The sequence below is a fragment of the Callionymus lyra genome, chromosome 10 (genome assembly GCF_982586985.1).
Source record: "Callionymus lyra chromosome 10, fCalLyr1.hap1.1, whole genome shotgun sequence".
Lineage (NCBI taxonomy): Eukaryota > Metazoa > Chordata > Actinopteri > Syngnathiformes > Callionymidae > Callionymus > Callionymus lyra.
Window position 1 is genome coordinate 3237501 of NC_141827.1, and position 15307 is coordinate 3252807.

Here is a 15307-nt window from a genome sequence, read left to right on the forward strand (position 1 = left end):
AAACTATCTAGCATCAGCTAATATTCAAACTAGCTAGCATCAGCTAATAATCAAACTAGCTAGCATCAGCTAATATTCAAACTAGCTGGCATCAGCTAATAATAAAACTAGCTAGCATCATCTAATAATCAAACTATCTAGCATCAGCTTATATTCAAACTAGCTAGCATCAGCTAATAATCAAACTAGCTAGCATCAGCTAATATTCAAACTAGCTGGCATCAGCTAATAATCAAACTAGCTAGCATCAGCTAATAATCAAACTAGCTAGCATCAGCTAATGATTAAACTAGCTAACATCAGATAAAAATCAAACTAGCTAGCATCAGCTGATAATTAAACTAGCTAGCATCATCTAATAATTAAACTAGCTAACATCAGATAAAAATCAAACTAGCTAGCATCAGCTGATAATTAAACTAGCTAGCATCATCTAATAATTAAACAAGCTAGCATCAGCTAATAATCAAACTAGCTAGCATCATCTAATAATTAAACTAGCTAGCATCATCTAATAATTAAACAAGCTAGCATCAGCTAATAATCAAACTAGCTAGCATCATCTAATAATTAAACTAGCGAGCATCAGCTAATAATTAAACTAGCTAGCATCAGCTAATAATTAAACTAGCTAGCATCAGCTAATAATCAAACTAGCTAGCATCAGCTAATAATCAAACTAGCTAGCATCATCTAATTTAAAAAAGAATGTGTAATAATGTGTTTGTGTATTTGAAGTTTTATTCTGAAACATTTCTAGAAAACATGATCATGTTTTCAAATATATGTATCAAATCAACGAAAAAAAACTATTAGAAGATACTTTATAATGTTAATCATCAGGCAGTCAAAAGTCAATATTAAATCAAGGCAGTCAGTCTTAATAAAATATGAATTAGTATAATTTATTCTCTAAATAAACATGATTTAACTTCACAGTAAAATGTTTAAACGAAGTCAGAGACGAATTAAACGCTCGTTAACTGCGAACAAGTGGTCGTCGAGCTGCAAGCGTGTGTTTAACAGAGCAGTAAAGATGCTGATGTGACAGATATGGATCCTGGAATTCTACCAACACACTGATTAGCTCTGGGTCGAGCGGGAATGAAGTGCGAGCAGCTGCACGACCAGAACCTCACACCCGAGTCCGAGCTGGACTTCAAATCATTAAACTGAGGGAAGAGGAAGTGAAGTGTGTTCATTCACACACGTGTCTCGTCAAAATACACTTTTTAAAAGTCATTCATAGAAAATGTTATTAACGTATTTCAGCAGTTTCTTAGAAAATCAGTAGAACATTCAAATGTGTGAAGTTTGTCAGGAACACACAACAGAAAAGAAATAAATACAAGTGGAAATCCGCCATTTTGAGAGTGTTTAGTAGTAATAAGTCAAATAAAAAAGTTTTAAATCCTCAAATGAAGACATGAATGGAAACACTCTTGTATAAATTTCACTTTATTAATGTGAATAAAAGATGTTCAATAGTTATAGTACAAGTTACTTTCATATTAATTGAGCATAATATAAAAAAATTAAAAATTAGACATTTGATTAACAAGTGTAATAAAAGTATTTTAATGACAAGACTATAGATTATAATAAACAGTTACCTTGTAAAGATTTTAGTGTTTTTAAAAATAATTGTATTTAAAAAGGACGAATATGAACCAAAGAGTGAAACCATCGGACAAGATTGAAGCATGAATTTTAAAGAATTTAAAGGATAAACACAAACATGTAAAAAACATCTTTGCGATGCACGATTACTTTAAAAGCACAAAATAAAAACATGCTTCTTCAGCGTCTCGTCCTCACGACTGTGTTCAGCGTTCATGTTGTAAACTGTTTACTCAGAGAATAAATATTATTAAATCCAAGCTGTGTGACGGAGAAACTGTTTAAACTGTGAAGAGGATGTTTTAACGCTGCTCAAAAGTGCGTGAAACATTATGACCAGATGCGTCTTCAGTTGCAATAACTTACGAAGGTCATTTACATAAGAAACATGCTTAAGCTTAAAACTGAAACATCAGCAGAATTATATTATACAGTATATAATAAATGTCGTGTTTAAACCTTTATTTTCTCAGACACTTGATAAACAAAGACTGTAGCACAACAACTGTTAGCATCACTTCTACAAACCATGTTGTCACTAAACTAACTTCACTGCTCGTTGTTATCTTGATGAAAATGAAACTCACCTGATTGGTCCAGGAAATGATTGATTGACACATCTTGACGTGACAGCAGAGCCGAGTCCATCATCACATGTATTTCCTCCTTTATAGTCTTGTTCACTTCCTACTTTGATTATTAGCTGATGCTAGCTAGTTTCATTATTAGCTGATGCTAACTCGTTTAATTTTTAGGTGATGCTAGCTAGTTCAATTATTAGCTGATGCCAGCTACTTTGAGTATTAGATGATGCTAGCTAGTTTGATTATTAGCTGATGCTAACTAATTCAATTATTAGCTGATGCTAGCTACTTTGATTATTAGCTGATGCTAGGTAGTTCAATTATTAGCTGATACTAGCTAGTTCAATTATTAGCTGATGCTAGGTACTTTAATTATTAGCTGATGCTAGCTAGTTTGATTATTAGCTGATGGTAGCTATTTCAATTATTAGCTGATTCTAGCTAGTTTGATTATTAGCTGATGCTAGCTAGTTTATTTACTAGCTGATGCTATCTAGTTTATTTATTGGCTGATGCTAGCTAGTTTGATAATTAGTTGATGCTAGCTAGTTCAATTATTAGCTGATGCTAGCTAGTTTGATTATTAGCTGATGCTAGCTAATTCAATTATTAGCTGATGCTAGCCACTTTGATTATTAGCTGATGCTAGGTAGTTCAATTATTAGCTGATGCTAGCTAGTTCAATTATTAGCTGATGCTAGGTACTTTGATTATTAGCTGATGCTAGCTAGTTTGATTATTAGCTGATGGTAGCTATTTCAATTATTAGCTGATTCTAGCTAGTTTGATTATTAGCTGATGCTAGCTAGTTTATTTATTAGCTGATGCTAGCTAGTTTATTTATTGGCTGATGCTAGCTAGTTTGATAATTAGTTGATGCTAGCTAGTTTATTTATTAGCTGATGCTAGCTAGTTTATGTATTAGCTTGTGATAGCTAGCTTGACCAATCACAGCAGAGTGGGTGTGGTTATGGTCAACAAGATTTAATCTCCAGCAAAACAAAGTGTTTTCAGTGGGCGGAGCTTAACCTCACAAGAACATACACGCACATACACACTTTAGTTACACTTAAATTTCTGTGAGTGGTGGTCTGCCTCTATGTGATGTTTCAGACTGCTGTCCAGGGTGTCCTCAGGGTCTGGCCCCGAGTAGCTGAAGGATGATGTTAAAGTCGATGATGTCATCAGGACCAATGGTGGTTCTGGTGGTTCTGGTCCTGGTTGAGTCCAGTGTGAGTCCAGTGTGAGTCCAGTGTGAGTCCAGTGTGAGTCCAGTGTGAGTCTGTGTGAGTCCAGTGTGAGTCCAGTGTGAGTCTGTGTGAGTCCAGTGTGAGTCTGTGTGAGTCCAGTGTGAGTCCAGTGTGAGTCCAGTGTGAGTCCAGTGTGAGTCTGTGTGAGTCTGTGTGAGTCCAGTGTGAGTCCAGTGTGAGTCCAGTGTGAGTCCAGTGTGAGTCTGTGTGAGTCCAGTGTGAGTCTGTGTGAGTCCAGTGTGAGTCCAGTGTGAGTCCAGTGTGAGTCTGTGTGAGTCCAGTGTGAGTCCAGTGTGAGTCTGTGTGAGTCCAGTGTGAGTCTGTGTGAGTCCAGTGTGAGTCCAGTGTGAGTCTGTGTGAGTCCAGTGTGAGTCTGTGTGAGTCCAGTGTGAGTCCAGTGTGAGTCCAGTGTGAGTCTGTGTGAGTCCAGTGTGAGTCTGTGTGAGCCCAGTGCGAGTCCAGTGTGAGTCTGTGTGAGTCCAGTGTGAGTCTGTGTGAGTCCAGTGTGAGTCTGTGTGAGTCCAGTGTGAGTCTGTGTGAGTCCAGTGTGAGTCCAGTATGAGTCCAGTGTGAGTCTGTGTGAGTCTGTGTGAGTCCAGTGTGAGTCTGTGTGAGTCTGTGTGAACACACGACACACAAGGACCCACACATGCGACAACATCTGTCCACCTGAGCAGCAGCTGTTCATTAAGACTCATAAATGGCAGCAACATGTGCATCTTTATTGGCCACTTGTTGACATGTTGGTCCGACTCTGTTCACGACTCTTTCCTCCACGACTGGAATGTGTCACTCATTAGGACCTGAGGTGTCGCTGGAGGTCCAGGGTCTGAACATCTGGATCCAAACATTGAACAAAAGCAGTTTCACCATCAAATGATCATCATTTTAAGCTGCTTTAAATAAATGTAATAATTAGGAAATAAAACTTCAATTTGTTTCGGATTTTTTTTAATTATGGAAATTGTTACGAGTATATTTGTTTGGACCCTTGAGCCTTGAACCGTACTTTCAACGACTTATCTGTTGTTGTAATAATAATGATGACAGTACTAAGATACATCTATAAACACATGATGTAATATATTGTAATAAAGGAATAATAATAGAATAATAAAATAATAATAATGGAATAATAAAATAATAATAATAATAATAGAATAATAAAAGAATAATAAAAGAATAATAAAAGAATAATAATAGAATAATAATAGGATAATAAAAGAATAATAAAAGAATAATAATAGAATAATAATAGGATAATAAAAGAATAATAATAGAATAATAATAGGATAATAAAAGAATAATAAAATAATAATAATAGAATAATAATAGAATAATAAAAGAATAATAAAAGAATAATAATAGAATAATAAAAGAATAATAATAGAATAATAATAGGATAATAAAAGAATAATAATAAAATAATAAAATAATAATAAAGTTTTACCTTACCTTACCTTAATAATAGAATATAATAATGAAAGAAAATAATAGAATAATATAAGAATAATAAAAGAAAAATAAAAGAAAAATAAAAGAAAAATAATAGAATAATAAAAGAATAATAAACGAATAATGAACGAATAATAAAATAATAATAATAAAATAATAAAAGAAAATACTAGAATAATATAAGAATAATAAAATTAAAATAAAATAATAATAATAGAATAATAAGTAAGTAAGTAAGTAATTTTTAATTATAAAACACTTTTCCAGACCAGGGTCACAAAGCGCTTAAACAATCAAAACAATATTCAATAAAGTATATACTTTAAAGATCAAGATAATACTGAGAACAACACAGGAGTTCCAGAAAATCAAAAGAATCATAATAGAATAAAAGAATAATAATAAAAGAATAATAAAAGAATAATAACAGAATAATAATAGAATAATAGTAGAATAATAAAATAAGAATAATAGAATAATAAAATAATAATAAAAGAAAAATAATGGAATACTAAATTCTTGATCTTTCTGTGTGGAGTTTGTATGTTTGTGTTGTGTGGGTTTACTCCGGACACTCCGGTTTCCTCCCACAGTCCAACAACATACAGAGGTTGAATGAGAACTTGTGTGTAGGTATGAGTGTGTGTGTGAATGTGTGTGTGTCTTTGTGTGTCAGGAGACAGACTGGCGTCCTGTCCAGGGTGTCCCCTGCCTCTCATGAAGAAGCTGTTGTTTTAGTGCCGCAGATCCCAGCTACCCTGGGTGAGAGGCAAGGGACACCCTGGACAGGACACCTGTCCATCACTTCAATCTCTGTATGTTGTTTGGGAGGTGAGAAGACAAGATCCACTCATCATGACCTGGGTCCGACCCGGGGTCTCCTCAACAGAGCCTGACATCCATCGATGTTGTGAACGTAGATGTGACTGAAGTTGATCCTTGAACCTCAACAAAACTTTCTACAGAATCCATGAAGCTCAGCTCCAGAGTTGAAGGTTTGTCTTTTCAAACACTGCAGCCTATTGGTCAGTTGTTGCACGTGCACGGGAGAACCAATGAAAACTCGAATGAAAGATAAAGAAATATCTTCTCGTTCCTTCTCTTCATGTTGATGCTTTAACTCTGGAGGGTTAGAATGGTTCGAATTAAACGTTTTTAAACAACGAGATTTTCATGTGGAATGTTTTCGAAATGTTTGTTGGAGGATAAAATGTAATGTTAAAAAAAAAGAAAAACGTTCAACGTTAAGAAGGATCGACCTCTTGCGGCTCTCTGTCTCCACCTAGTGGCCAAAACACTGTGTTACAAAAGAGACCAGTTGGACGAAGTTAAAAATAAAAACAAATTTATTAGCATCACAAGGAAAGAACACGTGACACGAGAGACGCTCGTTGCAATTAAAAACTGATTATTTACAAGTTTCTGCAGCTGAAGAAGATCAAGGGACACGAAGAGACAAATTAAACGTGGTCACAGACGAGCGAGTGATGATGAAGGACTTCTCTTCTTCCTGTCGTGACGTCACGTCCAGGTTGTTGGTTCAACGCTCGAGTCTCAGGTCAGGCACGAGCTCGAGGCCACCGGAGAAGTTTCAACATCATCATGATGGGACGCCACGTTCTCCTGCTCCGACCTTCAGGGTCACGACCTTCAGATTACAACCTGATGATTCTTTGATGAAGATGGTGATGAAGATGATGATGTAGATGAAGATGATGATGATGATGAAGATTCTTTGATGAAGATGATGATGATGAAGATGATGAAGATGTAGATGATGAAGATGATGATGATGATGGTGATGATGAAGATTCTTTGATGAAGATGAAGATGATGAAGATGATGATGTAGATGATGAAGATGATGATGATGAAGATGTAGATGATGAAAATGATGATGATGTAGATGAAGATGATGATGAAGATGTAGATGATGAAAATGATGATGATGAAGATGATGATGTAGATGATGATGATGAAGATGATGTAGATGATGTAGATGATGGTGATGATGATGAAGATTCTTTGATGAAGATGAAGATGATGATTCTTTGATGAAGATGAAGATGTAGATGAAGGTGATGTTGAAGATGATGAAGATGATGATGATGATGTAGATGATGGTGATGATGATGAAGATTCTTTGATGAAGATGAAGATGATGATTCTTTGATGAAGATGAAGATGTAGATGAAGGTGATGTTGAAGATGATGAAGATGATGATGATGAATATTCTTTGATGAAGATGATAAAGGTGATGAAGATGATGAAGATGATTCTTTGATGATGACGATGAAGATGATGATGATGATGATGATGAAGATAATGCACTGGACCATCCCGACACCGGTTCGGCCAAAGGCACTTGAACTCTGACCTGTCTCCTCCTCCAGGTGTGTAAACTCTAATTCAAGTAGTAAATAAATAAGACTTTCTCTCTCCACTGAAGGGCGAGAGAATTCTGGTTAAAACAAGTGCAACACGATTGTTTGGGGGTGTAGAGGGGGTCGAGGGTCGAGGGTCGGGGGGGGGGTGTAGAGGGGGTCGAGGGGGGTCGAGGGGTCGGGGCGACACATGGCGGCGAGCTCGGAGCTGGACACGTCACAGAGGCAGAGAGACGACGACGACTTGAACTAAAGTGTTTCAGCTTCTTCGTGACTTTGAGTGATGGATGAGCCACTGCAGCGTGATGTCTGTGGAGAACACACCTGTCAATCAAAGCCTCACACGACAACATTATACGACACACAAACATAAACCACAACATTATACGACACACAAACATAAACCACAACATTATACGACACACAAACATAAACCACAACATTATACGACACACAAACATAAACCACAACATTATACGACACACAAACATAAACCACAACATTATACGACACACATACATAAACCACAACATTATACGACACACAAACATAAACCACAACATTATACGACACACAAACATAAACTACAACATTATACGACACACAAACATAAACCTCAACATTATACGACACAAACATAAACCACAACATTATACGACACACAAACATAAACCACAACATTATACGACACACAAACATAAACCACAACATTATACGACACACAAACATAAACCTCAACATTATACGACATTATACGACACACAAACATAAACCACAACATTATACGACACACAAACATAAACCACAACATTATACGACACACAAACATAAACCTCAACATTATACGACACACAAACATAAACCACAACATTATACGACACACAAACATAAACCTCAACATTATACGACACACAAACATAAACCACAACATTATACGACACACAAACATAAACCACAACATTATACGACACACAAACATAAACCACAACATTATACGACAGTAACACACGTGTCAAACTCATCACGCGTGTTCAAGTAAATATTATTGAAACATGTTCATGTAGATCAACACGCCAGAGACAAGAGATTATTGTGTGATTGACAGGTGTAGTTGATCATTTATTTATACTGTTATGTTGGATGTACATGTGTGTATTGTAGTGTTTGATATTCTTCTAATTAACATCTAACAAATACAATGTTGACATGTTTTTATGGATTTATTTATCCATCTTTCTATTTATCCATCCATCCACCCATCTTTCTATTCATCCATCCATCCATCTATCCATCTTTCTATTCATCTATCCATCCATCTTTCTAATCATCCATCCATCAATCCAACCATCTTTCTATTCATCCATCCATCCATCCGTCCGTACATCCATCCATCTATCTATTCATCCATCTTTCTATTCATCCTTCCATTTGCATCCATCCATCCATCCATCTTTCTATTCATCCATCCACCCATCTTTCTATTCATCCATCCATCTATCTATCCATCTTTCTATTCATCTATCCATCCATCTTTCTAATCATCCATCCATCTACCCATCTTTCTATTCATCCATCCATCCATCCATCCATCTATTCATCTTTCTATTCATCCATCCATCCATCTATTCGTCCATCTTTCTATTCATCCTTCCATTTGCATCCATCCATCTATCTTTCTATTCATCCATCATCCATCTTTCTAATCATCCTTCCATCCATCCATCCATCCATCCATCCATCCGTCTGTCCATCCGTACATCCATCCATCCATCCATCCATCCGTCTGTCCATCCGTACATCCATCCATCTGTCCGTCCGTCCATCTGTCCATCCATCCATCCATCCATCCATCATCCATCCATCCATCTATCATCCATCCATCCATCCATCCGTCTGTCCATCCGTACATCCATCCATCCATCCGTCTGTCCATCCGTACATCCATCCATCTGTCCATCCATCTATTCATCCATCTTTCTATTCATCCTTCCATCATCCATCCATCCACCCATCTTTCTATTCATCCATCTTTCTATTCATCCATCCATCCATCTTTCTATTCATCCTTCCATCATCCATCCATCCATCTAATTAATTCAAACCTTATTCTCAAAGTGTGTTTCCTTGACTAGAATAAACTACATAATAAATAAATAAATCCATATTTGACAATAGAGTCTTGAAGGTCAAGACGACCTTTAACTTGAACTCAATCATATTCACCGATGTTGTCTTTCTCTTTGCAGGAGACGGAGTAGCAGCAGATTTCTCGGTCCTGAATGGCCGACAGGTTCCTGAGGAGCAACATGACGACTTCACATCCAACCAGAACAACACAAATCATCGTGAACATGTTCACTGTGACCTTCACTTGAAGGTCACTTGAAAGTGATAAACATTTTTACTTTTTTTAAAAACAGAGAAATTCAACACAAGTTTGATTCATGTTTTCGACTCTGAGCAGTAAATAAACCGCAGGATCATCGATATAAACTTAAACAATGTATTTATTTCTTACCATTGTGTTACGTTACCATTGTGTTATGTTACCATTGTGTTATGTTACCATTGTGTTATGTTACCATTGTGTTATGTTACCATTGTGTTATGTTACCATTGTGTTATGTTACCATTGTGTTATGTTACCATTGTGTTACGTTACCATTGTGTTATGTTACCATTGTGTTATGTTACCATTGTGTTATGTTACCATTGTGTTATGTTACCATTGTGTTACGTTACCATTGTGTTATGTTACCATTGTGTTATGTTACCATTGTGTTATGTTACCATTGTGTTATGTTACCATTGTGTTATGTTACCATTGTGTTACGTTACCATTGTGTTATGTTACCATTGTGTTATGTTACCATTGTGTTATGTTACCATTGTGTTATGTTACCATTGTGTTGCTGTGGAAGTGAACCTGACACTAAAATATAGTTTTCATTGATTTGATACATTTTATCTGCAACATGAACTGAAGAGTGAGGATGAAACTCTGCCCCCTGCTGTGAACATGATGAACTGCTTTATAAAACTTGATTTTATTCATTTATATACTATCAAAGTAATTTGGTCCATGAAGGTTTTTCGATATATATTTTCTGGGTAAATGCAAACGTGTTGTTGTTTTATATATAAAAGTATGAGAACGTTTGATTGAGGAAGGTTTGATTGACGGTGAAACAAACGTAAAGAACACAAAGAAAGAAGCTTTAAAAACACGAGGTTTCATTTCTTACATCTTCTCGATGAGTTGCTTCTCGTCCAGAGCGTTCGTCAAGTCGCGCTTGTTCCCCAACACCAGCACCTGCCGTCAACACACATTGATACACATTGATACACATCGACACACACTGACACACACTGACACACACACCGACACACACACCGACACACACTGACACACACTGACACACATTGATACACATTGATACACATCGACACACACTGACACACACTGACACACACACCGACACACACACCGACACACACTGACACACACTGACACACATTGATACACATCGACACACACTGACACACACTGACACACACACCGAGACACACACCGACACACATACACTGACACACACTGACACACACACTGACACACACACACCGACACACACACCGACACACACACACCGACACACACACACTGACACACACACACTGACACACACACTGACACACACACACACTGACACACACACTGACACACACACACACTGACACACACACCGACACACACACACTGACACACACACACACTGACACACACACCGACACACACACACTGACACACACACACTGACACACACACACCGACACACACACACTGACACACACACCGACACACACACACTGACACACACACACTGACACACACACACTGACACACACACCGACACACACACACTGACACACACACACTGACACACACACCGACACACACACTGACACACACACACTGACACACACACACTGACACACACACCGACACACACACACTGACACACACACACCGACACACACACTGACACACACACACTGACACACACACACTGACACACACACACCGACACACAAACACCGACACACACACACTGACACACACACACACCGACACACACACACTGACACACACACCGACACACACACCGACACACACACACCAGCATACACACACTGACACACACACTGACACACACACCGACACACACACACTGACACACACACTGACACGAGAGAATCATTTGCTCGTGGGACTTGTGTGTTTCTCTCACAGGGATTCCTTGCAGCTGTGGTTTGTCCAGCAGGTTGTGAAGCTCATTTCTAGAAGCTTCGATTTTTTCTCGATCAGCCGCGTCGACCATATACCTGCAGGAGAACATATTGATCCATGACTGACAGCTTTGTTTCTGCATCCAAAATACTGTTCCAACAGAGAATAACTATCAAAGTCACTACTGCCCCCGTGTGGCTGAGGGCAGACGTGCAATAGTTAAGATATTTTGACCCTCATGTTGAAGACACATCAGATCCATCATCAGATCCATCATCAGATCCATCATCAGATCCATCATCAGATCCATCATCAGATCCATCATCAGATCCATCATCAGATCCATCATCAGATCCATCAGCAGATCCATCGTCTCCGAATCATTATTTGATCGTCATCTTCAGAACCAACACGACGGCGACGACTCACACGATGGCGTTGACGCCTCTGCAGTAACGTTCCCACATACTCCTGAAGCGAGGCTGACCCCCGATGTCCCAGATCTGCACCAACACACACACGACAGGAACATGAGCGACACACTCTGACACACACTGACACACATCGACACACATCGACACACACCGACACACACCGACACACACCGACACACATCGACAAACATTGATACACACTAACACACACTGACACTAACACACACTGACACACACTGACACACACCGACACACACCGACACACACCGACACACACCGACACACACCGACACACACCGACACACACTGACACACACTGACACACACTGACACACACTAACACACACTGACACACACTGACACACACTGACACACACTGACACACACTAACACACACTGACACACACTGACACACACTGACACACACTGACACACACTAACACACACTGACACACACTGACACACACTGACACACACTAACACACACTAACACACACTAACACACACTAACACACACTGACACACACTAACACACACTAACACACACTAACACACACTAACACACACCGACACACACCGACACACACTAACACACACTAACACACACAGACACACACTAACACACACCGACACACACTAACACACACTAACACACACTGACACACACTAACACACACTAACACACACTGACACACACTAACACACACTAACACACACTAACACACACTAACACACACTAACACACACTAACACACACTGACACACACTAACACACACTAACACACACTAACACACACTGACACACACTAACACACACTAACACACACCGACACACACTAACACACACTAACACACACTAACACACACAGACACACACTAACACACACCGACACACACTAACACACACTAACACACACTGACACACACTGACACACACTTACACACACTAACACACACTGACACACACTAACACACACTAACACACACTGACACACACTAACACACACTAACACACACTAACACACACTAACACACACTAACACACACTAACACACACTGACACACACTAACACACACTAACACACACTAACACACACTAACACACACTGACACACACTAACACACACTAACACACACTGACACACACTGACACACACTAACACACACCGACACACACCGACACACACTAACACACACTAACACACACTAACACACACTGACACACACTAACACACACTAACACACACTGACACACACTGACACACACCGACACACACTGACACACACCGACACACACCGACACACACTGACACACACTAACACACACTAACACACACCGACACACACTGACACACACCGACACACACCGACACACACTGACACACACCGACACACACTAACACACACCGACACACACCGACACACACTGACACACACTGACACACACTAACACACAGTGACACGTGTGTTTCTCTCGCGCTCGCGGGGGTTTCAAGACAAAGAAAGAAATCTACCTTGATTGTGACATTTCCTTTGGTGACTTTCCTCATGTTGAAACCAACCGTTGGAATCATGTCTTCGTTGAACTGTCCGGACTGAGACACAAACACACTTTCATCAAACAAACACACTTTCATCAAACAAACACAACACATCGGTGAACACGATGAAACCATTAAACTGTAGCTTCACGTTAATGGATTAAACATCATGTTATTATTATTATTATCTGATGAAAGAATCACGTTTATGTCATGAATAATAATATAATGAACCGTTTTTATCTTGAAACTTCCTGTGACTCCATGAATGATGTCATTAAAAATCAATGATGATTATGATGATTATTTCCTTCACTCCATAAACGACGACAAACATAAAAACACCAGCAGTTCCTGTGAACCTTGTTCTCATATAGATGTTGTTTTTCAATATTTCATGATGGAATCCTTCGTACGTTTGTGTTTAACGAGTTTAAAACAACATGTTTTACACGTTATTTTTAATAAAAATGGATGAAACCTCTTTAACCAGATCATTAATGTGTGTCTTCTGGCTCAGCTCACATCCCACGACATCGTTGGTCTCGTGATTCTTCGACCATCGTCGTGTTCACGCGTCTGAGCGAGAACTGACACTTAAACGTCTCGACATCTGTCAATCAAATCCTTCTGACACCAGCCTTCATCCTCTCCTCCTGAAACACTCTTTCATTCCTGCTCCCTCGTTCAAACCAAAACGACAAGGTTGTTTGACGAGCAGATCGAAGCGTCGACGGATCACGTGACGCAGCGAGAACTGATCACGTTTCCATGACGACAGAACAACCTTCTTAAAGTACTTTGTATTCACAGGAAATACTGTTTATTAAACTGATATATATAATAAAATATGACTCATACAATAAACATTATCATGTTTGATTTAGTGTTTCCTTCATGGATTGTTATTGAAGAATCAATCATTCGATCATTACAGGAAGATATTGATCGTTCGTAATAATATATCAAGTGATGTGAGGAACAAACTGAGATGTTCACTCCAGAATAAAAGCATTTATTCAAGAAGTTACAGATGTTTTTAAAAAACTGACGAATATTGAAACTTGTTTTGCTTCTGAAACACCAACAAGTCAAGTTGGTTTCTTCAGATAAATCCTCCAAGAATATTGAATAATTTACAAGAACACCAGAGAAATACACTTTGTTTTATTTTGAAAGAAGGATGTGAAAATAAACTCAATATAAACTGCAAACATCCTCCAATGTCATCACTGGATAAACAAGTCATCCTCACACACCTGCCAGGTTTTAAAATATTCACTTATAAACTCTATATGTTACAGATTAACCTTCTTATCTGAAGAACTTTTTACTTCAGACACAATGATCTTCAACGAGCCTTCAGTCCATCAGTGAAGGAAGTAAAACATGAATTCTGATGTTGACTCAGATGTTGACTCAGATGTTTCAAACAGCAGAGTCATTCTAGCAACAACTGACGAGTCACAGACACACCTGCGATCCTTCGATCTCACACTTTATTGATCTTTTAAATCTTTAAATGAGTCAAAAAAACAGCTTTTCTTGCTGTTTGTTCAGGATATTTCTGCACTTTTCAGGCCCAACTTACTGCGATCACGTTGACGAAGGTGGTTTTCCCAGAGTACTGAAGGCCCACCAGGGTGAGCTCCATCTCCTCCTTCCAGAAGAGCGATCGGAACCAGTCCAGGAGTCTGTTGATCAGAGCCAGCATCTTGACGAGAGACCAGTGTTGTGCGAACACACACCCG

The 15307-nt window shown here is 38.6% G+C and overlaps 1 protein-coding gene across 1 annotated transcript; it reads right to left on the minus strand.

Moving 5' to 3' along the window:
• Nucleotides 1-6237: 6237 nt before the first annotated feature.
• Nucleotides 6238-15294, minus strand: arl8bb (ARF like GTPase 8Bb). Its single transcript, XM_087800329.1, has 7 exons — nucleotides 15148-15294; nucleotides 13530-13610; nucleotides 12011-12084; nucleotides 11583-11676; nucleotides 10539-10606; nucleotides 9517-9587; nucleotides 6238-7602 (listed from the first exon to the last, which is right to left on the minus strand). Exons 1-7 carry the CDS (start codon nucleotides 15268-15270, stop codon nucleotides 7553-7555), a joined length of 561 nt encoding a protein of 186 aa, XP_087656455.1. The 5' UTR covers nucleotides 15271-15294; the 3' UTR covers nucleotides 6238-7552.
• Nucleotides 15295-15307: the final 13 nt, after the last annotated feature.

Coding starts and splice junctions, on each gene's coding strand:
- arl8bb (XM_087800329.1), bottom strand. CDS start 15,270: ATGCTGGCTCTGATCAACAGACTCCTGGACTGGTTCCGATCGCTCTTC. Junction 13,611..15,147: donor CCTTCGTCAACGTGATCGCA/GTAAGTTGGGCC, acceptor TTTGTGTCTCAG/TCCGGACAGTTCAACGAAGA. Junction 10,607..11,582: donor CACAGCTGCAAGGAATCCCT/GTGAGAGAAACA, acceptor TGTTGACGGCAG/GTGCTGGTGTTGGGGAACAA.